Raw genomic sequence first — 23,549 nt, forward strand, 5'->3', positions numbered from 1 at the left:
TCACTGAAGGCCAAGGGCTCACTGATATTCAAGGCAACCACAACACCTTTACTGGCTTTCTACTCCTCCCTATGTGAGGGTAACACCACCTCTGAATAATACAATTGCAACAGAATTAAGCATGAAATGTGTGTCTCTTTGGGTTTTTGTTAACATTCCTCAGCAGACCGTGGTGTGGTTTAACTCCCTCAGTAAACTGAGGTTTACCTCCCTCAGTAATGTTTTTATCAATGCTCATTGACATTGGTTGATTAATTGCATGCAGGTCTTGCTTCAAGCCTGCTTTCCAGCTGACCACTTATAATCAAGTGTTTGTTGTCACAAATGACAGAGAATATTACTAGAACTGGTTAAGCATGTAATGGGTAGAATAAGATACCTGTCCCATGGTAGCTAGGCAACCACGAGGTAAGGTTATACCCGAGGACAAACTTTGTTTTGCTTAATTATCTTTCCGGCTCACTTTTTGCATTCCTTTTGTCATCACCTATATACATCTAACCGCAAGCCTCTACTCACACCCAGCTGTAATTGTCCTATCCTTATCTTATCCTGATACAAAGGTTTCATAGTTGGACAGAAAATCAGAGGGGGCAAAGTCAACTGTTAAAGATTGTGAGAAGGTGTGAGTGTGAGAGAGAGAGTTGAGTGAGTAAATGGGAAAGATAAATAGAGAGCGAGTAGTTTAATTGGTGAGAGTGACTGTTATTGCAGTTCCAAAGATATTCAGTCTGAGAAAGGGTATGATTGAGGAGTTTATTAGTGATCCATCCATTCTTGCACACACACATTTTCTGAGTACATTCACACATCCTTCACACTAATACTTCATACTAATTTTCACAGAATAGAGTACTCAATATTCATTCTAGGAGAGGGAGGAGGAAGAACATACATGGCTACCTGGAACTGTCTCTGTTCAAACAATGCAAATTACAATGTCTCAGTTCACTTCGCACCACGTTAGTATTGAAAAGGTTATTGGAAACACTCCCCAATAACCCCCCCCCCCTCCATAAAATCCAAGAGATGTCCCTTCGTCTACAACATACATCATACATAATGTTGTAAACTGCATTTGAACTTGTATTGGATCTCCTCAGCTGCATTTACGCAGGCAGACCAATTCTGATTTTTTTCTCTCACCAATTGTTTTTTGGACTAATCAGATACACGCTGAAAAAGATCTGACGTAAAAAGATATACATTTGGTCAAAAGACCAATTAGTGGGAAAAATATCAGAATTAGGCTGCCTGTGTAAACGCAACCCTCTTGACTACAGAAGAGCCCTCTGCAACAGTGGACTGAATCCCTCTCTGGGTCAGACAAATCATTACCCTCCCAGCCCAGAAAAACCAATGCATGTCTTTTATTCACACTCTACTTGCAAAACATGACAGTTACATAAGTTATTGAAGCGGGGTTATAAATACTGCATCTGTGTGTGTGTATATGTGTTCGCCTATGGCAGTCCATCTCATCTGGTCTTCTTCATGTCTTGAGTGCTGTTGACTGACCATAGCGTTTGAACCACCAAGGAAGATGGGCTGACTGTGTACTGAGGTGCTCCCTTTGCCGCGGTTTCTTCCTTTGTTCCTTCAAGTTTATCTATAGAACTGCACAGATGAAAGCAAATCATCTATTCAGAATTCAGTTCAGATGAAGGTCATGAGTCGATGAGAGGAAACAATGAAACAAAACCACTTGTTTTGATTGACATTTCAGCTGAATACATAATAGAGAAAATGCTTGGTACTACTGGAGTGATCTGGACTGGGTGGGCGAAGAGAGAAACTATCATTTACATGTTTAACCATATTATTAAAGTGGAAGCAAGAGTTAGTTGCATTTTGGCAACTTCATGCATCTTTAGTGCTATTGTTTTTAAAACAGGTGAAAGCAGCCTGAGTCTACTTAGGCAGTAAGTAATCTTAAATAGTAGCTATACAGAAGAGACTATGTACTAAGTCCTTTTTGCCAGTTGTTTCAGTCTTACAGTAAGCTGATTACCTTATGCTTGTCTTGTGGCAGGGCTTGTAAACTATTACAAACTACAAAGGGAAGCACAGCCGCAAGCTGCCCAGTTACACAAGCCTACCAGACGAGCTAAATTACTGCTACGCTCGTTTCGAAGCAAGCAACACTGGTGTTCCGGACGACTGTGTGATCACGCTCTCTGTAGCCGATGTGAGTAATACCTTTAAACAGGTCAACATTCACAAGACCGCAGGCCCGGACAGATTACCAGGACGTGTAATCCGAGCATGCGCTGACCAACTGGCAAGTGTCTTCACTGACATCTTCAACCTGTCCCTGGCCGAGTCTGTAATACCAACATGTCTCAAGCAGAACACCATAGTGCCTGTGCCCAAGAACACAAAGGCAACCTGCCTAAATGACTACCGACTTGTAGCACTCACGTCTGTAGCCATAAAGTACTTTGAAAGGCTAGTCATGGCCCACATCAACACCATTATCCCAGAAACCCTAGATCCACTCCAATTTGAAAATACCGCTCCAACAGATCCACAGATGATGCAATCTCTATTACACTCCACACTGCCCTTTCCAACCTGGGCAAAAGGAACACATATGTGAGAATGCTATTCATTGACTACAGCTCAGCGTTCAACACCGTAGTGCCCTCAAAGCTCATCACTAAGCTAAGGACCCTGGGACTAAACACCTCCCTCTGCAACTGGATCCTGGACTTCTCACCATCGAGAGCATCCTGACTGATTACATCACTGCCTGGTATGGCAACTGCTTCACCTTCAACCGCAAGGCACTACAGAGGGTAGTGCGCACGGCCCAGTACATCACTGGGACCAAGCTTCCTGACATCCAGGACCTCTATACCAGGTAGTGGTATAGACTCCAGCCACCCTAGTGATAGACTGTTCTCTCTGCTACCGCAAGGCAAGCGGTACCGGAGCGCCAAGTCTAGGTCCAAAAGGTTTCTCAACAGCTTCTACCCCTAAGCCGTAAGACTCCTGAACAGCTTATCAAATGGCTACCCAAACTATTCGCATTGCCCCCCTTTTACACTGCTGCTACTCTGTTTATTATTTATGCATAGTCACTTTAACTCTACCTACATGTACATATTACCTCAATTACCTCGACTAACCATTGACTCTGTACCGGTACCCCCTGTATATAGCCTCACTATTGTTATTTACTGCTGCTCTTTAATTATTACTTTTATTTCTTATATTTTACTTATCTATTTTATACTTAACACGCGTTTTTCTTAAAACTGCATTGTTGGTTAAGGGCTTGTAAGTAAGCATTTTACTGTAAGGTCTATACCGGTTGTATTAAGCGGATGTGAAAAATAAAATTAGATTTTAATTAGAAAAAAACATTCCATTATGCATGAATAACATTACTCTAAATTCTTACATTAATGGCAAATATCCTTATGGTTATGCGTTTCCTGGTCAGTAATATTTACATATCTACAGCAGTGTTTCTCAACTCCAGTCCTCCAGTATCCCCAACAGCACACATTTTTGTTGTAGCCCCGGACAAACTCCCTGATTCAACTCAATGAGGGCTTGATGATTAGTTGACAAGTTGAATCAGGTGTGCTTGTCCAGGGCTACAACTAAAATGCGTACTGTTGGAGATACTGGAAGACTGGAGTTGGGCAACACTGGCCTACAGTATGTGTCTGTGTGTGTGTTCTAACAGTCTTAAATATATCTTCACACTAATTCCCTTCAACTACTGATTCATATTCCTCCAGCTTTGACAAAATGCCAGCATTATTACATAACATAAAATGCATTCAAATATTCCTAAAAAGCTATAAAAATAAAAGCACATTTTCATAGTGCACAGTGATTCCTTACCATTCCCAATGAAATAGAGCGCTTGAGCTAATCACAGTATTGAAATCCTGGCAGAGGCACAGCCCCCAAAACACAATAGTTTCCTATCCATGAGGGCAACACCCCCCTCACAGCCCCTGATCCACCCCCAGAAAGGTCCCCAGCATGGCCCGGACTTTACAGACCCCCAGAGAGGCACGTAGGCCCAGCCAGGAGCAGGGGGGAGGGGAGTGGATGTCAGCCCAAAACCGGAGCATCTCTCTGGGGGAGATGTGGTGGATGGACACCATGGCCTGGTAGCAGCAGCGCCCATAGGGCACTGCGGGCCCACCAGAGAACAGCGGGCAGTGGGAGGGCAGCACTCCAGCAGCACGGGCACACAGACCCACAAAAACGTCCTCGGGTGGCAGAGGGGTGGGCAGAGGTGAGGAAGCGGCCATCAAGGAGATCTTGAGCAGGGAGGAGCGAGAGAGGATGTAGGCAGTGCCACTGCAGTAGTCAGGGAAGACAGATGCAGGGTACGCCCCTCTAGGGAGGTAGTGCTTACTGTCTGGGTCTCGGTCTGGAGCCACGTGAAGGTGGACCCGGCCAAGGTACAGGTCCCCATGCTCGTAGGTGTTGGTCACGGTGCTCCTGTTCAGGTAGCGCAGCAGGGCCCCGGGGTTGAACAGGACGTCATCGTCCACCTTGGCCAGAAAGTGGGCCTGGGGGCAGAAGCGTCGGGCCCAGTTCAGCATGGAGAGGGTCTTCAGGGTCAGGTTAGAGTAGGAGTCCCAGAAGCGCCCTTGGATCAGGTCCCCTCGTTCCCGGGCCTCCTCTATCAGCAGCTTGGCTAGCCCGGGGTCAGAGGCCACCCCGACCATGAATAAGGTCATGACCCTATGACCCCTGACCTCCACCTCCCCACCCCACGTGTCCCGGATGGCCTGGCGGGCCATCTGATTGGCTGGGGCGGAGGCCACCATGGCGATGAGGTAGGGTTTGGCACGCTGGCAGACGAGAGGGCTGGGCATAAGGAGGTACTCCTCGGGTCTGGTTGGGGGGACACTTTGTGGGGGTATGATCCCCCCCTGCGCCTCTACCATTGTGTTCATGTTCATGGAGGTGGCCCATGACTCAATGGAGTCCACGAAGAGCAGAGCTAGCAGGGCAGCACTGACTATCAGCACACAGAGAGCAGGCACCACCCCGAACCGCCCCCGCTTACCAAAGCGGGGCTTACACACCCACAGGCCCCACCCCACCATGACCTCCAACCTCCACACTGCAGCACACAGGCAGCTCCACAACTCAACCCTTCTCTCTTTATCCTCCTGTCTTCTTTCACTCCAGCTCTATAACTCTGAATTATTTTCTTTCCTCGTTTTACTTTCTTGCTGTCTCTTGTATGTCTTTCTCAACCCTCAGATAACTCTCCAGATTGTTGGTGGGTGTTTCTTGGATGCTGTCACTCTGCTGGTGGCACGATACGTCCATTCAGTGCTGCATCATTGTATCCAGAGCAGGACAGGGAAGCTGCGCGTTATAGAGGCAAATAGAATCGGGTTAACACACACACACATTGCCTGGAGCTGTCAATGGCTTCATATCCCACAACACTGTGCGTCAAAGCGTTGTCGTTATTCTCAGGGCAAATGAAAACAAAAGAGATAACGTATTTCCTAAAGGAGGACCCTGGCAAAGCTTCTGAATGAGCGGTATCCTTTGTCGCTTAGACCGATCCTCTAAAAATATACAAGATGTGTAGCAGTTGATTCCTGCTATATAAATATCCTGATCATAAACATCACACTAACCCATAGGCTACACGTATAGGCGACACATCCAACTACACATCCACCACCAACTGAGACATCGTGCAGTCTGTTAATGATTAACCTAATCTTGAAAACTCCACCCAAACACTTACAGGGAAAACAATAAGGCTTACACTACAGAACTTCCCCATACGTATAAATATTGCAGTTTAACAGTATACCATGATTTGGTACTGATAGGCTACTAGATACTAGCCTACAGTTGTCATGAGCGTTTTGGCAACAAGAGCGTTACGCACGCAACATTGAAATATACTACATGTATTTGTATTAAAATGTATATATGAAGTTAGTATGATTGAAGACACCCCAATCCTGATCTTATATTAGGCTCCAAAGAAATTGATACATATCGGATGCCTATTGCTTTATCATCGTTCTGTAGTAATCAACTGTAGGCTCCAGCGAATTTGGAACTTTGAATATATGCATTATTGCATTGTTATTATTATTATAAATGGTGCCCACTCTATAAAATAAAAACGCAATAACATCAAACCTTGAATCCAATGAAGACGACCATGTCAACACATCCGGTCCATGGTTCCGTAATCCTCCGCAATATTGTGTGGCTTCAAATATTCCCCACTGAGCATAATGCAGTAACCATCTCGTCACATCCGGATGCAGGCTGTATCATGCATTTAATGTTGAAGACAGATTGACAAAGTCAATTCATGCAAATATACGTATTCGACATAAGACTGCTTGTGGTCGTGCGTTTCTCTTTTTAATGTAGGACTTTTCGTAAGCTATAGGCCTAGTTGAGAAGATATTACAAGAAGATAGATTTAGAATATATTATTGCATTTGACAATTCTTCTGTTCTTGATAGTTGCATGACATCTTGTGGACATGTTTGTAAATGTAGCCTATCTTGTCAAGTATCTTTGACCCTTCTGAGCATTATCACACAGTAAGGGTTATGCTACACTACTTGTATGCCTATAATTATTGCTTTTTGATGACCATCAGAATCTCAACTTATTACTTGAGACTGCGTTCATCCACCTCTGGCCTGCTCGCCTCCCTACCACTGAGGAAGTACAGTTCCCGCGCAGCCCAGTCAAAACTGTTCGCTGCTCTGGCCCCCCAATGGTGGAACAAACTCCCTCACGACGCCAGGACAGCGGAGTCAATCACCACCTTCCGGAGACACCTGAAACCCCACCTCTTTAAGGAATACCTAGGATAGGATAAAGTAATCCTTCTCATCCCCCCTTAAAAGATTTAGATGCACTATTGTAAAGTGGCTGTTCCACTGGATGTCATAAGGTGAATGCACCAATTTGTAAGTCGCTCTGGATAAGAGCGTCTGCTAAATGACTTAAATGTAATGTAAATGTAATCATAATGTGGCCAATATTTCTTTATGAGCCCTACTAAAGTGTTTCCCAAACATAGTCCTCGGGACACCAAGGGGTGCACGTTTTGGTTTTTGCCCTAACACTACAAAACTGATTAAAATGACCAAAGCTTGAAAATTTCTTGATTATGTGAAACAGCTGTGTAGTGCTTGGGCAAAAAAACAAATGTGCAGCCATTGGGGTCCCGATGACCGAGTTTGGGAAACCCTGCCCTACTACATTTTAGTGCTAATCAGTGCTAAAGCTGTGTATGTGACATAAGCTTTTACAAGAAGAGATGGTCTGCAATTGAGCAACCTTTTCATGTCCAAAATAATTCAGGCTGTTCTGGAGGCAAAGGAGGCTCCGAACCGTACGAGATGGGTGTAACTAATAAACTGGCCACTTAGTGTCTATCCACCTCTTCCGAGTTCAAAATGTTTGTGTACGATATGGGGAAAGGGGGATACCTATACAGCGGTACAACTGAATGCATTCAACTTAAATGTGTCTTCCACATTTAACCCAACCCCTCTGAATCAGAGATGCGGGGGCTACCTTAATCAGCATCCACGTCATCGGTGCCTGGGGAACAGTGGGTTAACTGCCTTGCTTTGGGGCAGAATGGCAGATTTTTACCTTGTCAGCTCGAGGATTTGATCCAGCCACCTTTTGGTTACTCGCCAAACTCTCCTACAAGCCAGCCACCCCACCATATTGCCTTTACCTAGCATGTGCTTTTAGATTATAGTATGTAAATAAAACTCCTTAAATTACAGTCAGATTACACAGTCCACACAGTGTAACAGTAGAATAACAGGCATGTATGAGACCATGTGGTGGTCAATTTCTGTATTATCAATGAGGAGAGACAAACTTATGAGACAATTCAGAGTTATACTTAAACTGAATAGTGAGAGCTCTGCAATAGCGATGGCTGGTCGACGAAACACCCTGAGATGATTTGTTGAGAGCCCTGAATACAAATATATTTTATAGCAAAGATACAAGGTGAGAAAGTAGTATCACCCAGCCGGATAGCATTTACTATGAAGACTGTTCTTACTGTACAGAGTTTGGCACCTAAAACAAGGCTCCGATTTCATTCCTGGTACTTCATATTACAGAAACACCATTCTATGGCATACATTAATTGTCAACTCCAGATACCCCTAACTCAATTAAAACCAATGTACTTGACCACACGCCTAGATGAGCTCACTGAGGGAGTGTGCCCAAGTCATGCACTATCCCAGGATAGGTGCAACATCAGAGATGACATACAATGGTTCCCAGACACTACCCCACACATCCTGTCTCAGACCTTATCTCCCCCAAAGCCGAAGGAGGGAATGACTGGGCACAGACATTGTGGAGACAAGTAATTGGTTCCCCATTAATCACACCATCCCTTCCCATGGTTTGTAATAGGTAAAGATACATATACACACATGAAGACAATGTTCCCTAATGTCCTCTTCTCTTTCTGATATTCTGCATAGCAACAGGGACATGTGATAGGCAAGCCTGACTTCTCCCTTCTCTGGGCCCCAGGTGACTGAGGCCCATATGGGGAAGGAAGTGCAACTGCCAACACCAGAGTCCAAAGGGATATAATCTAATAACAAGAGTTCAACAGTTTTAATCATATAAGCATTTTAAGCAGATAAGACATCTTAATTATCTATGTAGCCGAACTAATTCTGATTCTCCCGCCACAACCACCAACCTGTTTTGGGGAATACATATTCAGAAAACACAAGAAAAACAAAGTGCCATGAATGATGTTCTGCCAAATTCTTCGGACACAAATTTTTATTTCAACAATAATAAGCAATGAAGCCTGGAAAAGCGATGTAAAGCCAGTTTAAATATATATATGCACCATACATGAACTAGGGCTTATAGCAAGAACCATATAGGGTGAATTTGGAATAAGTTGGACACTTTTAGTATTTCCATCTTCTGTAACCTTTTTCGACATCTATCCAACATATTAGCCCAACACATGATACATTTCTGAAATCCTCAAGATGTTTCCTAATCACCCACACACACACCAAAAAATGTGATATCATATTCACAGGAGGCATTTGTTGACACTGAGTCAAATCCATATTTTCAGTTCGCATTTGGTAGACTGGGACAGCAGGTTAGATCAACTGGGACACCATTATTATAGTCCTAATTGTACCCCAATGACAATTATATTCAATTTTGTGTGATTGAGAAACATCTGAGGATTTCAGAAATGTATCGTGTTGGGCTAAACTGGATCTCTTTCCTCCATTGGAGAAGCCTTTAAGACGGTCCCACGTTATCTACTCCATGCTGTCCTACTTTAGCTAGCTATGGTTGGTAAAGCAGAAGAAAAAAATACAGAATTACAAAATGTAAACAATAGCCTCAGGATTCAGAGATGGGCAGTATTTCTGTAAAACGCGAAATAAGGTTGTCTAGAAGGGATACAGCTTCAGTCAAATTTGACTTTTCATAGCAGGTTTAGGAGAACTATGCAGCAGGTTAGGATAATTAATGTAGCAGGTTAGAAGAACTAGGTTAGACATGACTACTAGACATTTTAATTTTCACATACATTTACATTTTGGTCATTTAATTCACACTCGTATCCAGAGTGATTTACAGTCAGTGCGTTCAACTAAGGTAGATAAACAACTACATGTCACAGTCATAGCAAGTAAAACGGTTCTGTAACCATTACTGAGAATGTTGTTGATATGCGGGCTGGCTACTTACAAATCTATTTTACAAGATGTCCCATTCTATCCGAATTCCCCCTTAGGTGGAATTATTAGGCTTATTACAGTCAGATTTAATAAATGGTCAGATTTACACACCATACTCACCTCTCTCCTTATTCTACGGAATATTATATTACAAAGAATGTACGCAAGGATTAGGCCTATAATATTGACAACAAAATCTACCAATCAGCTCCCCTTCGAAGAAGGCAGACAGGCTGACGTCAGTCTGTCTGGCTCGCGCCGCGCGCTAGGAGGGAGAAAAGCGCAGAACGCGCGAGGAGGAAGAAGAAAAAACTCCAAGCATGCTGGCAGAATGGGGTCACGAACTATGACCTTTTACAGAAGAAAAACAAAAACAAATATTTTTTTTAAATAGAAGACCAAGACCTAAATCTGCAATCTTTCATCCGGTGGTAAGTCTTCACCCAAAATATTTAAGTGGTTTAATGCTAGTGAAGGCATAGTCGAGACAAAAAAAACTGGATATTTTGTTGTAGCTTGATGCTGTGCGGTTCGAGGGAGAGCTCTAGCCGGTGGTGGGCTTGGGTCTGGATGGTTGACAATCGTGGGCAGTGCTGTCATCTCTCATCTTATTCCAACGTTAAACTTATTACGTCAGGCAATTAAAATATCCATTCAGTGATAAACGCCTTTGAAAACCATGTCCCCAGTGTCAAACTTTTGATATCAACGGAGATATAAACGTGCCAAAATAAAGCTCTAACGCCGAGGACAAAAGATGAGCTGTAGCTGTCAGTGCAGCCAAGTAGCTAGAATGTTAGCTAGCTAGCCGGCTAGTACTACCGCGCAGATGAACCCGACCCTTTTACCTTTGCCATCTCGGGGACAAGGAATTTTGCTTTGATTGCGTAATCATATGCAGGCGCTTTTTTAATGTCAGGGTTTTATCATTGCAATAATATGTTAAATAACGGGTATTTAATCGATATAAACATATATATATTTACATTTAATGAATGGCTGCCTGCCGTATTGTTGGCGAAATGCCAGGTTCTCCATTTTGTTCGTTTTGAATGTCGGAAGAAATTCGTTTTTGATAGACTTGTCATTTGGCTAGTGAGCGAACGAACCCATGGCCTTCCCCCATCCTTTAGCCAATGACAGTCCTCACCGCGGTTCAAATCATAGCCTTTTCTTCCTTTAATGAGAGAGAGCGAGAGAGACTCACTCTTTCAAACACACACAATATGATTGGTAAAATCCAGAAATGGAAAGTGTGATGTGTAATTGTGTACACTTACAGCCTTATGCCCTCCACTCCTTAATCAAATCACGGAATAAGATGCCCTCCCCTGGATGAATTGTCCTCAGACAGACATTACATTCTCCTTCAGGACAAATCGGTCATGATTGTGCATCTCTGATGAGATGGCTTTGCATGCGAAGAGACTATCACATTTCTCTTTGAGAAAATGGAACAATGAAAATAGAATACCTGGGAAATAGGCAAGATGATACCAACGGTATCTCTGGCGGAGCATAACCCTCGCCTGGCATATCACTGGGATACTGAGCAGCAAGGGGCCTCCAATCCACACCATCAAATCAAAGTCGAAAAAGGAGAATGAGGGCGCTGGCCTTGGTGCTGAATTGCATGAAGTCAAGGGGAGAATTCTATGATAAAAGCACTTATTCATCTTAAAGCTGCTATATTTTGTGGCTGTTGCCGCACACTCTTGTTACGATCCAAATATTATGTACAAAGCAAATGAGGTATTACCTGAACTTGGTCAATGACAATGCTCACGTTTGTTTTCCTTTTGAAAACATTTGCTTAGGTTTGTTCTTATTGAACGTAACCCTGCCTGCTGATATAAGAGAGGTTGCACACTGCAGTTGACAGATGTCTTTGGCCTAGCTCCAGACAGGCCCCTCTAATGACCTTATATCACCATGATGACCAATGTGGAGGTGCTTTCTCAGCAGATAGTGGCGTCTGAGAAGGTGACAGAGGTGAGTGACTGTGTGTGTGTGTGGTTGTGTTAATTATGGGAGAGCATGTGTTTATGTTTGTGTACTGTACGGTAAATTGTAAGGTAAATTGTGCTTGCATGTTGGTTTTCTGTGTTTGTGTGTGTGGTTATTTTGTTATTATGGGAGAGGATGTGTTTGTGTGCTATAAGGAGGTAAATTGTGTTTGCATGCTGGTTTTCTGTGTGTGTCTGTACTGTGTATGTGAAAGGGGACCCTGACCCTAACCCATCCCACGCTTCCTGTTCAAAGATTATTTACTTTGTGAGACAAAGGCGATACACTTCCAGACACCCCTGTTTTTGTCTGGTTCAATGAACTAAGTAGACCAGACCCAGCTGCTATTGAATTCGTGTCTATGGGAGACACCAGTTATGTAGACCGGAACTGACCATTTTCAATAGTAAACGGCCTGAGTGAACTGTCTTAATTAATCCACCATCTTTGACGCTGCTGCTCTGTGTGGCCCGGCAGGTCCTTCTGACTCCTTGGTTGCCGTGGAGACAGAGGCCACTCTTAACCTTCAGAAGAGAGGGGTCACTCTGAGGGCACAGTCAAGCCCCTCCCTCTGACTAGCTGCTGTTGGCTTCCCTGCTGCTCCCACATGTATTTTGTGTGTGGGTGTGTGTGTGCGCTTTGTTGCACATAATTCTTAGGATTTGACTGTTAATGTGTTTGTATTGTGTGTTTCAGGTACAGACCTCTCCCGCTGACTTGTCAGTGATGAGTGGCTCTCCACAACGCTTTCAGATCATCTCCACTGAGCCCTCAGCCACACCGCAGCACATTCAGGTAACAATACCCTACATTATTGACATGCTACTGCTTGAAGTCACTGCCACCTATTGATAGCCTACACACACTGCACCATAGTGAACATTTCTAATATACACAGATTCAGACAAATCCCACTAAAAACAAAATATTGTTTTAAAAACTATTTGGATACAGCTTAAATAATTGCAAGTGCTTCAATTAAAGGGATAGCAGTTGTTTGGATGGGTGGATGGATGTGGGATTATGACCCCTCCCTCCCTCTCAGATTGTAACGGACCAGCAGACGGGTCAGAAGATCCAGATAGTCACGACCATGGATCCCTTCAGCGGTCCCAAGCAGCAGTTTATCCTGGCAGCGGCTGATGGCTCAGGAACGGGCAAAGTCATCCTGACCTCCCCAGAAAACCAGGGCACCAAGCAGATAATTTTCACAACCGCAGACAGCCTGGTACCCGGCAGAATACAGGTACTGAAGTAGCCATAACACCACATCTAAACCACAGCATTAGATGACACACTGTGTAACCTTTGACCCCCTCAGTGACCCCTCAACGACTTCTACTCCTGGTGTTCTAGATTGTGACAGATGCAGCGTCGGTGGAGCAGTTATTGGGGAAGGCAGGGGACGTGGGCCGGCCTCAACCTGTAGAGTATTGCGTGGTGTGTGGAGACAAGGCTTCAGGTATGCATGCACACCGCACACACACTCACAGGACATTGGTCCATTCATACCACTAACCCCTCCTCTTTGTTCTGTTGTCAGGGCGTCACTATGGGGCTGTCAGCTGTGAAGGCTGTAAAGGCTTCTTCAAGAGGAGTGTGAGAAAGAACCTGACTTACAGTTGCCGGAGTAACCAGGACTGTGTTGTCAACAAGCACCACCGTAACCGCTGTCAATTCTGCCGGCTGAGGAAATGCCTGGACATGGGCATGAAGATGGAGTGTGAGTCACACCAATGCACGTACATGAAGATGTGAAGAATTGTTTTTCTTCCCATCTCAACATCATCCCAACATCAGTCATGTCTGCTCACAAGGTACCAGTAGGGCAGGGGGAGGCAACTACATTTAGCCGCAGGCAGATTTTTGTCAAGAGTGGAAGGTCGGAACATAATTATAATAATTTGTACACTGCAAATTAGTGCTGAGCGATTAACCAACATTTTGGTTATTTTTCATTTTTTAAACAACTAATTGACCAATGTCTGTTAAATTATTTGAATTCCATTTCGTTCATTTTCTTCCTGTGAGCTCGATGTGCAGTTTCTGTAGAGATAAATCAAATGAGGCCTGAACTGTGCAATGTATTAGTTGTAGTTTCCAACAGGTCAATATTCTACATAGCTTAGTGCAGAAAACGTGGTAATCAACTACAATGACCGTAATCCATTGCGCACCCACTTGTCAGGTCTGTGCGGAGCAGACACAGATAGATATTGAGAGAAGAGAGAAAGGGATAGAAAGCAGTTGATTCGCGAGTCTGAAAATAAATTATCTAAAGTGATTGACAGTTGGTATTCAGCAGTCATAAAAGTATGCCTTATTGACTTTGAAGAACTACAAAATAGGGATTTTGTCAGACAGTATAGGCAGCAGCTCTATAGACATTTAACATTTACATTTAAGTCATTTAGCAGACGCTCTTATCCAGAGTGACTTACAAATTGGTGCATTCACCTTATGACATCCAGTGGAACAGCCACTTTACAATAGTGCATCTGAGAAATCTTTTGAGATTATGGGAATTAAATCGTAAAGTCATCAAATAAAATAAACATTTTATTAAAGTGAAGTAATGTGAATAAATTATGGTTAATAACAGTGATAAGCAGTAATGGGCAGTCACAACCATCATGGACTTGTATTAATAGTTGTATTCAGTGTTGTTACAGCATTCAACAATAGTGCATTTAATGTAAAAACTTTTAAATATTTTTTACCAAAACCGAACCGACTTCAAAAAGCACTAATCGCTCAATACTACTGCAAATTGACCAGAACTAAGCCCAAAAAGAGATTATATTTGAAGATAACAATAATTAATTCCTTGATTACATTGAGACATTGTCATATCCCACTGGGCACACACTGGTTGAATCAACGTTGTTTCCACGTAATTTCATTGTACCAATGTGGAATAGAATGCCCAGTGGGATATGTATATTTTATATTTGTGGGAATACTTGGTTGGGAACAGATTTCCTAAGTTCCACTAAATTTTAGCTGAATTTCATTTTTTTTTTTTTTTGCTAAGAACTTTTGGGGTTCCGAAAAAAATCAACCTGACTGTTGCCGACCCCTGCTGTAGGGTTTTAGTGTTGTTGATGGTGTTTCTGTCCTGTGTGTCCTCAGCCGTGCAGAGTGAAAGGAAGCCCATTGACCTGCCCAGAGAGAGGCCTGTTAACTGTGCTGCGTCCACAGAGAAGATCTACATTAGGAAGAACCTGATGAGCCCACTCATCGCCACGCCAACCTTCATCACCGACAGTGATGGCTCCAGGTCAGAGACTGAGATTACTACTTTGATTGGTAATTTGGGATCAAATCAAATCAAATGTTATTTGTCACATGTGCCGAATACAACAGGTGTAGTAGACCTTACAGTAAAATGCTTACTTACAAGCCCTTAACCAACAATGCAGTTCAAGAAATAGAGTTAAGAAAATATTTACGAAATAAACTAAAGTAAAAAATTAACACAAGAAAATTACATAACAATAACGGGGCTATATACAGGGGGTACCGGTACCGAGTCAGTGTGCAGGGGTACAGGTTAGTCGAGGTCATTTGTAAAGTGACTATGCATAGATAATATACAGCGAGTAGAAGCATTGTAAAGGGGGGGCTTCCTCTGACGCTGCCTAGTATATACAGTATATCCTGGATGGCAGGAAGCTTGGCCCCAGTGATGTACTGGGCCGCACACACTACCCTCTGTAGCGCCTTGTGGTCAGATGCCGAGGAGTTGTCATACCAGGCGGTGATGCAACCGGTCAGGATGCTGTTGATGGTGCAGCTGTAGAACTTTTTGAGGATCCGTGGACCCATGCCAAATCTTTTCAGTCGGCTGAGGGGGAAAAGGTGTTGTCGTGCCCTCTTCACAACTGTCTTGGTGTGTTTGGACCATGTTAGTTCGTTGGTGATGTGGACACCAAGGACATTAACTCTCGAACCCGCTCCACTTCAGCCCAGTCGATGTTAATGGGGGCCTGTTCAGCCCTCTTTTTCCTATAGTCCACGGTCAGCTCGTTTGTCTTGCTCATATTGAGGGAGAGGTTGTTGTCCTGGCACCACACTGCCAGGTCTCTGATCTCCTCCCTATAGGCTGTCTCATCGTTGTCGGTGATCAGGCCTACCACTGTTGTGTCGTCAACAAACTTAATGATGGTGCTGCAGTCGTGCTTGGCCATGCAGTCGTGGGTGAACAGGGAGTACAGGAGGGGACTAAGCACACACCCCTGAGGGGCCCCAGTGTTGAGGATCAGTGTGGCAGATGTGTTGTTACCTACCCTTACCACCTGGGGGCGGCCCGTCAGGAAGTCCAGGATCCAGTTGCAGAGGGAGGTGTTTAATCCCAGGATCCTTAGCTCAGTGATGTGGGCACTATGGTGTTGAATGCTGAGCTGTAGTCATTGAACAGCATTCTCACATAGGTGTTCCTTTTGTCCAGCTGGGAAAGGGCAGTGTGGAGTGCAATTGAGATTGCATCATCTGTGGATCTGTTGGGGCGGTATGCAAATTGGAGTGGGTCTAGGGCATGATGGTGTGGTCTACGGCATGATGGTGTGGATGTGAGCCATGGCCAGCCTTTGGTCATGGCTCACATCACATACCGAGGTGAGTGTTATGGGGTGGTAATCATTTAGGCAGGTTACCTTCACTTTCTTGGGCACAGGGACTATGGTGGTCTGTTTGAAACCTGTAGGTATTACAGACTCGGTCAGGGAGAGGTTAAAAATGTCAGTGAAAACAGTTGCCAGTTGGTCCGCGCATGCTCTTGAGTACACGTCCTGGTAATCCGTCTGGCCTTGCGGCTTTGTGAATGTTGACCTGTTAAAGGTCTTGCTCACATCGGCTACAGAAAGCTTGATCACACAGTCGTCTGGAACAGCTGGTGCTCTCATGCATGCTTCAGTGTTGCTTGCCTCGAAGCGAGCATAAAAGGCATTTAGCTCGTCTGGCAGGCTCGCGTCACTGGTCAGCTCGTGGCTGGGTTTCCCTTTGTAGTCCGGAATGTTTTTCAAGCCCTGCCATGTCCGACAAGCGTCAGAGCCGATGTAGTAAGATTCAATCTTAGTCCTGCGCTGACGCTTTGCCTGTTTGATGGCTCGTCTAAAGGCATAGCTGGATTTCTTGTAAGCGTCCAGATTAGTGTTCCGCTCCTTGAAAATGGTAGCTCTAGCCTTTAGCTCGTTGTGGATGTTGCCTGTAATCCATGGTTTCTGGCTGGGAAATGTACGTACGGACACTGTGGAGACAATGTCGTCAATGCACTTATTGATGAAGCCGGTGACTGAGGTGGTATACTCCTCAATGCCATTGAATCCTGGAAAATGTTCCAGTCTGTGCTAGCAAAACAGTCCTATAGCGTAGCATCCGCGTCATCTGACCACTTCGTATTGAGCGAGTCACTGGTACTCCCTGCTTTAGTTTTTGCTTGTAAGCAGGAATCAGGACCATATAATTATGGTCAGATTTGCCAAATGGAGGGCAAGGGAGAGTAAAGGTGGTCTAAGTTGTTTTTCCTCTGGTTGCACATGTGACATGCTGGTAGAAATGAGGTAAAATGGATTTAAGTTTGCCTGCATTAAAGACCCCGGCCCCTAGGAGCTCTGATTGGTCCTGTGGGTTAGAGTTTGGTGTCTGACTGGTGTTGTGTTCAGATCCAGTCTGCTAGACCCAGGTATGCTGGTGAACATTCAGCAGCCTCTGATCCAGGCTGACGGGACTCTACTGCTGGCCACAGACACCAAGGTAGAAACTCTGTTATTCCTCAACATTCTCAGTGTAATACCTGTCCTAACATGCTGTGAATGGGACCGGTCATTGGAATCAAAGTGTGTTGTTGTTCTCACCACTGGCTCACTGGATGTACCCCCCTCGACAGTCTGAGTCGGGGCAGGGGGACTTGGGGACCCTGGCCAGTGTGGTGACTTCTCTGGCCAACCTGACAGACTCCCTCAGTGAGTCCCTGAACAACAGTGATACCTCAGATGACCAGCAGGAGGAGCAGTCTGCCAGCGAGATAACACGGTACGCATGCAGTGGCTCTGTTTGAATATGTCTGTCTGTGTGTGTGTGTGTAATTGCTCCTGTATTGTGTATGTGTCTTCAGTGCCTTCGACACCCTGGCCAAAGCCCTGAACCCATCTGAGTCAGGGTTGGGCCAGAACCTGGCGGAGGGTGGGGAGTGTGTGGGCGGAGCCACCATCCAAGTGATCAGCCGGGACCAGGTGACCCCCCTCATTGAGGTGGAGGGCCCACTGCTCACAGACACACACGTCAGCTTCAAGGTGGTGGATCTAAACTTTAAACTTTTAAATGTATTCACATTTTGCTGGTGTTCAACCATACCTTTGAGATTTCAATAATCTGACATCTCTATCTATCTCGGTCCTAATCTGTCCCTCCTGTAGCTGACCATGCCCAGCCCCATGCCAGACTATCTGAATGTTCACTACATCTGTGAGTCAGCGTCCCGCCTCCTCTTCCTCTCCATGCACTGGGCAAGCTCCATCCCTGCATTCTCCGCTCTTGGGTAAGAACACTCATATCAAAGTGTTATTACGCTTTTGGTATTTATGTGTGTAACTTGAATTGTCTGTGTTTGTGTGCATCATCTTAACCAATCATGATTCAGTCCTGTAACAGTGTGTGTGTCTCAGTCAGGAGAGTAACACCAGCCTGGTACGTGCCTGTTGGAATGAGCTATTCACTCTGGGGCTGGCTCAGTGTGCTCAGATCATGAGTCTCTCCACCATCCTGGAAGCCATCATCAACCACCTCCAGAACAGCATCCAGGACGGTACACCATCAAACCTCCAGATCTCCATACAAAACAATGAACGCACTAAATTCACAAAACGCACACCCTGATACAATCAGACATACAGTCCCCAGAAAATAAGTTACTTTCTAATTATTTCTGTTATAAGGTTTTGTCTGCTGTTCCCCTGTAGATAAGGTGTCTGCGGAGAGAGTGAAGCTGGTGATGGAACACATCTGGAAGCTGCAGGAGTTCTGTAACAGCATGGCTAAGATGGAGACAGACAGCTATGAGTATGCTTACCTGAAGGCCATAGTGCTCTTCAGCCCTGGTGAGCATGGTCCGATTAACATCACACATTATGTTAGAAATGCATCATAAATCACAGGGGACCCAAGTTTCTCCTGGTCAGGTCACATGGTCGAGACAATATAAATTCCCTAGTTATGAGAAACATCGGACTTATTAGAGTAAATTTACTCCGATAAATGATATTTGACATATACAGTACATGGGTCATTCCACGAAATGAGTGCATTTTGCGTCACTTTGATATTTTAAGTAGAAATTGTGCACAATAATACAATTTTCAAAGCTTGTTATATTAAATGAAGTGCCCATTTTAATATAGACCAAATGGAAAATAAATCATATACAGTGGGGCAAAAATGTATTTAGTCAACCACCAATTGTGCAAGTTCTCCCACTTAAAAAGATGAGAGAGGCCTGTAATTTTCATCATAGGTACACTTCAACTATGACAGATAAAATGAGAAAGAAAATCACATTGTAGAATTTTTAATTAATTTATTTGCAAATTATGGTGGAAAATAAGTATTTGGTCAATAACAAAAGTTTATCTCAATACTTTGTTATATACCCTTTGTTGGCAATGACAGAGGTCAAACGTTTTCTGTAAGTCTTCACAAGGTTTTCACACACTGTTGCTGGTATTTTGACCCATTCCTCCATGCAGATCTCCTCTAGAGCAGTGATGTTTTGGGGCTGTTGCTGGGCAACACGGACTTTCAACTCCCTCCAAAGATTTTCTATGAGGTTGAGATCTGGAGACTGGCTAGGCCATTCCAGGACCTTGAAATGCTTCTTACGAAGCCACTCCTTTGTTGCCCGGGCGGTGTGTTTGGGATCATTGTCATGCTGAAAGACCCATTACATTACATTTAAGTCATTTAGCAGACGCTCTTATCCAGAGCGACTTACAAACACGGTATACCCAGCCACATTTCATCTTCAATGCCCTTGCTGATGGAAGGAGGTTTTCACTCAAAATCTCACGATACATGGCCCCATTCATTCTTTCCTTTACATGGATCAGTCGTCCTGGTCTCTTTGCAGAAAAACAGCCCCAAAGCATGATGTTTCCACCCCCATGCTTCACAGTAGGTATGGTGTTCTTTGGATGCAACTCAGCATTCTTTGTCCTCCAAACACGACGAGTTGAGTTTTTACCAAAAAATAATATTTTGGTTTCATCTGACCGTATGACATTCTCCCAATCTTCTTCTGGATCATCCAAATGCTCTCTAGCAAACTTCAGACGGGCCTGGACATGTACTGGCTTAAGCAGGGGGACACGTTTGGCACTGCAGGATTTGAGTCCCTGGCGGCGTACTGTGTTACTGATGGTAGGCTTTGTTACTTTGGTCCCAGCTCTCTACAGATCATTTACTAGGCCCCCCCGTGTGGTTCTGGGATTTTTGCTCACCGTTCTTGTGATCATTTTGACGCCACGGGGTGAGATCTTGCGTGGAGCCCCAGATCGAGGGAGATTATCAGTGTGTCTTCCATTTCCTAATAATTGCTCCCACAGTTGATTTCTTCAAACCAAGCTGCTTACCTATTGCAGATTCATTCTGGTGCAGGTCGCACTGCTTTGCTTTATCAGGTCAAATAAAGGTTAAATAAAAACTAAAAATGTAAAAGGCACCTAATTGGTGGAACAACCCACATAGTGTACAGTATATCAACTAGATGAGTAGATAAGCTTAACATCATGATAACGTTTCCATATTTACCTCGTAGTGTATTGTTAGGAAACAGCTATTGTGTGTCTCACTAATCAGACCATCCAGGCCTGAACAGTTGCAGCCAGATAGTGAAGTTCCAGGAGAAAGCCCAGATGGAACTACAGGACTATGTGCAGAAGACTTATCCAGATGACACATACAGGTATGCTGTATTTTTTATTTATTTTAGCTTCATTTAACTAGGCAAGTCAGTTAAGAACAAATTCTTATTTTCAATGACGGCCTAGGAACAGTGGGTTAACTGCCTGTTCAGGGGCAGAAGGACAGATTTGTACCTTGTCAGCTCGGGGGTTTGAACTTGCAACCTTCCGGTTACTAGTCTAACGCTCTAACCACTAGGCTACCCTGCCGCCCGATGCCAATCAGGATCTTGATATATCCTTAAACCCTCCCCACAGGTCCCATAAATTCATATGTGAATCTGCTTTTTTTCTGATTGGATCCATAAATCACGTATTAACTTGTCTCTCTCTGATTGGTTGTCCTAGGTTGACGCGTATCCTGATGCGACTCCCTGCGCTGCGTCTGATGAGCTCCAGCATCACAGAGGAGCTATTCTTCACCGGCCTGATCGGCAACGTGCCCATCGACAGCATCATCCCTTACATCCTCAAGATGGAGACCGCCGACTACAACACCCAGATCACCGGTCCCACAGCGTGACCCCCCGCCACCACCTCTATCCACCCCCAAACCTCTCCAGCCCATCTCTAGACTTGTACCACGTACCACCCAAACAACACACTAGTTCTGAAACCCCCATCTTTTGTCCTGCAAACATTTGATGTAATTAAAATACTCTTCGCAAAGATGCAAAGTCATGGAGAAATCTCTTTCTTCCCAGAATGTCCGCTCCTCATCCTTTGTGATTATGGGTCGTAACCATGGGGACCCCTGGATGAGGGTTTGATGGTTCTCTGAAAGAGATGCATGATAGGACTGTGAGTCTCTTGTCCAGATTCCGTGATTCAGAGCACTTAACCCCCTGGAGAGGGAGCGCTACTGTGGCTAACACGTCACTGTCACCTCTACTGCTTCAGCAAAATGGCTTCAAAGTACTGTAAAGTTGACCTTTTCGCTCAAGCCTTTCAACATGGTTTTATCTTATGCAGGCCTTACTGTACATTCATGCTCAACAAAAAGTATATTGATTGAGTTACCGCTTGCTTCTGCCTCTAATCTCGATAATCTGTATTTAACACTTCGCCGACATAGACTAAGAATGAGCGACGCTTGCCTGAATGTCGTTAGATGAGTAAACTGAGACATGAATTGGTGTAAAGGTTTGTTGTGTTTTTGTACTTTGAACTTTTCACCAGGTATTACAATGTAAAAAAAAGAAACATTTAAATGTATAAATAGCCTATGTTATGATGCTGGTTCATGCCTCAAGCTCTGTCTGTCCCTGAAATGTTTTGGTTGAAAAGATGACCAATTCCTCTAATCAGGAATATGACTTAGTTCACAGTTTAATAGCAGCTAACCTGGATCCTTAATCTACAGAGTATACGACGATGGACAAGCAAATTTGTGTACTGAGCCACTTCATTCAGGATAATATGACATCTGTTCTCCACTTCAGATAGAACATCAAATCTATTATTTGTTTCAAACCGAACAGGAGAACAGTTAGAAAGGTTAGATTTCAATTTTGGGGGGTTCAATTCACTGCAATTGTTATGGAACTTTCCCTAAACCAGTCCATATGATGACAGCCTGTTGCTGGGGAGGGTCATCGATCCTACAGAGAAGGAGTTTAATAACCGTCTTGTTAGTATGTCTGCCTAAAGCAAATGCACATTCATTATATGGTTTAACTTGAACCATTTAGTAATGTGTTGAAGATGTTGTTTGTTCAATCACCACATGACCCTGGCTCCAGGTAAAAGTTGCCCTTACCCATAGATATAAGATTAGATTATCCTGGTAGTTCTAACCTTTACTGTTAGAGAGGTAAAATAAAGTCTAACATCAGTGGTTAGGGGCAACTTTATGGCCACCATTTTGTTTTGCTGTCATGACAATCAAGCCTTGTGTGACATGATGTCCTGTTCTGTGTCCAGTATTTCTCTTTTCTGTTTATTTATTCCCATCCAGCTGGTATTATACAGTGCACTGAGTGCAGTAACACACTGCATACTGTAGTGATCTCAGTCCACTTCCAGACTTACTTTACAGTGTCTTTTTTTATTCATATGCAGGTATTCACACCATAGGAAAAATATATATTTTGAGTTCTCAAGACAAAATATGTTTTCCCTTTAATATTAGCATGATTTATCTATAGTTTCACTGTTGAATGAACATTAAGCAGGTATTTTCCTTTTGTATTCTTGCACAGTATATCGTTCTGTGATATAATAGTTTCCAAAATGTAAAAACGTGGTTTGTTGTGAACAAATGTATTTGTTCCATGTTAATAAGTGTACTTAAAGTACCACACCTCTAGTACCACATCAAAATATGTGTACATTGTCCAACAGCAACATAACCAGTAACACTAACTTATAACATGTAAAGAAGTAGGTTGTACTCTAAAATGATAGGTGTACTGTTGTAATAGCTGGTTTTAAAACCTGAAAAGACTGTTATTTTGACTATTCTGTGAACTGAGCTCTATACTACATGTATTATCATTCAAATGAGTGCATGTCCTTTTTTTTAATCAGAGTTTTATAATATTGCAACTTGCCAGTATTTGACCTGAAGAAAATGAGCATTGTTATTGTTTTTGTATAGTGCATTGCTGTGCATGCAATTGCTTATGCATTTTAGTAAATGCTGTACGAAAAATGTGGAGTTTTAATGTTGTGGCTTACAAATGTTATCAGCCTGAGAAATTTCAATGCATTAACTACTAAATGCAACAAAAACTGTTTTCTATTGTTTACATAGGGGGGATATGGACGGTGTTGTTTTTGGTTTGTAAAAGCCTTTGTTTCATGTCTGTAGCTTTTTAAATACAGTACATATAAAAAGTG

At 43.6% G+C, this 23,549-nt stretch overlaps 2 protein-coding genes across 5 annotated transcripts; one reads left to right on the forward strand and one right to left on the reverse strand.

Moving 5' to 3' along the window:
• Nucleotides 1-742: 742 nt before the first annotated feature.
• On the reverse strand, nt 743-6,305 carry b3galt4 (UDP-Gal:betaGlcNAc beta 1,3-galactosyltransferase, polypeptide 4). 2 transcript variants are annotated; one of them, XR_004822855.2, is made up of 3 exons: nt 6,154-6,305; nt 3,859-5,352; nt 743-1,617 (listed from the first exon to the last, which is right to left on the reverse strand). XR_004822855.2 is itself a non-coding variant. In XM_035755768.2 (2 exons), exon 2 carries the CDS (start codon nt 5,082-5,084, stop codon nt 3,966-3,968), a length of 1,119 nt encoding a protein of 372 aa, XP_035611661.1. In that variant the 5' UTR covers nt 5,085-5,352; nt 6,154-6,305; the 3' UTR covers nt 3,042-3,965. The 2 variants fall into 2 exon arrangements, 1 of the variants encoding a protein (XP_035611661.1); XM_035755768.2 differs by lacking the exon at nt 743-1,617 and having other exon boundaries at nt 3,042-5,352.
• Nucleotides 6,306-10,009: 3,704 nt separating this feature from the next.
• On the forward strand, nt 10,010-23,549 carry nr2c2 (nuclear receptor subfamily 2, group C, member 2). Of its 3 annotated transcripts, none has more exons than XM_035755765.2 (15): nt 10,010-10,178; nt 11,565-11,739; nt 12,451-12,549; nt 12,800-13,000; nt 13,111-13,216; nt 13,298-13,477; nt 14,887-15,034; nt 17,418-17,508; nt 17,642-17,787; nt 17,870-18,047; nt 18,171-18,292; nt 18,420-18,559; nt 18,714-18,851; nt 20,605-20,710; nt 21,057-23,549. In XM_035755765.2, the coding sequence occupies exons 2-15, from the start codon at nt 11,680-11,682 to the stop codon at nt 21,229-21,231; spliced, it is 1,890 nt and encodes a 629-aa protein (XP_035611658.1). In that variant the 5' UTR covers nt 10,010-10,178; nt 11,565-11,679; the 3' UTR covers nt 21,232-23,549. The 3 variants fall into 3 exon arrangements, with proteins under 3 accessions (XP_035611658.1, XP_035611660.1, XP_035611659.1); XM_035755767.2 differs by having other exon boundaries at nt 20,614-20,710; XM_035755766.2 differs by having other exon boundaries at nt 10,015-10,178; nt 11,645-11,739.

Source organism: Oncorhynchus keta, chromosome 27, assembly GCF_023373465.1.
Source record: "Oncorhynchus keta strain PuntledgeMale-10-30-2019 chromosome 27, Oket_V2, whole genome shotgun sequence".
Classification (NCBI taxonomy): domain Eukaryota; kingdom Metazoa; phylum Chordata; class Actinopteri; order Salmoniformes; family Salmonidae; genus Oncorhynchus; species Oncorhynchus keta.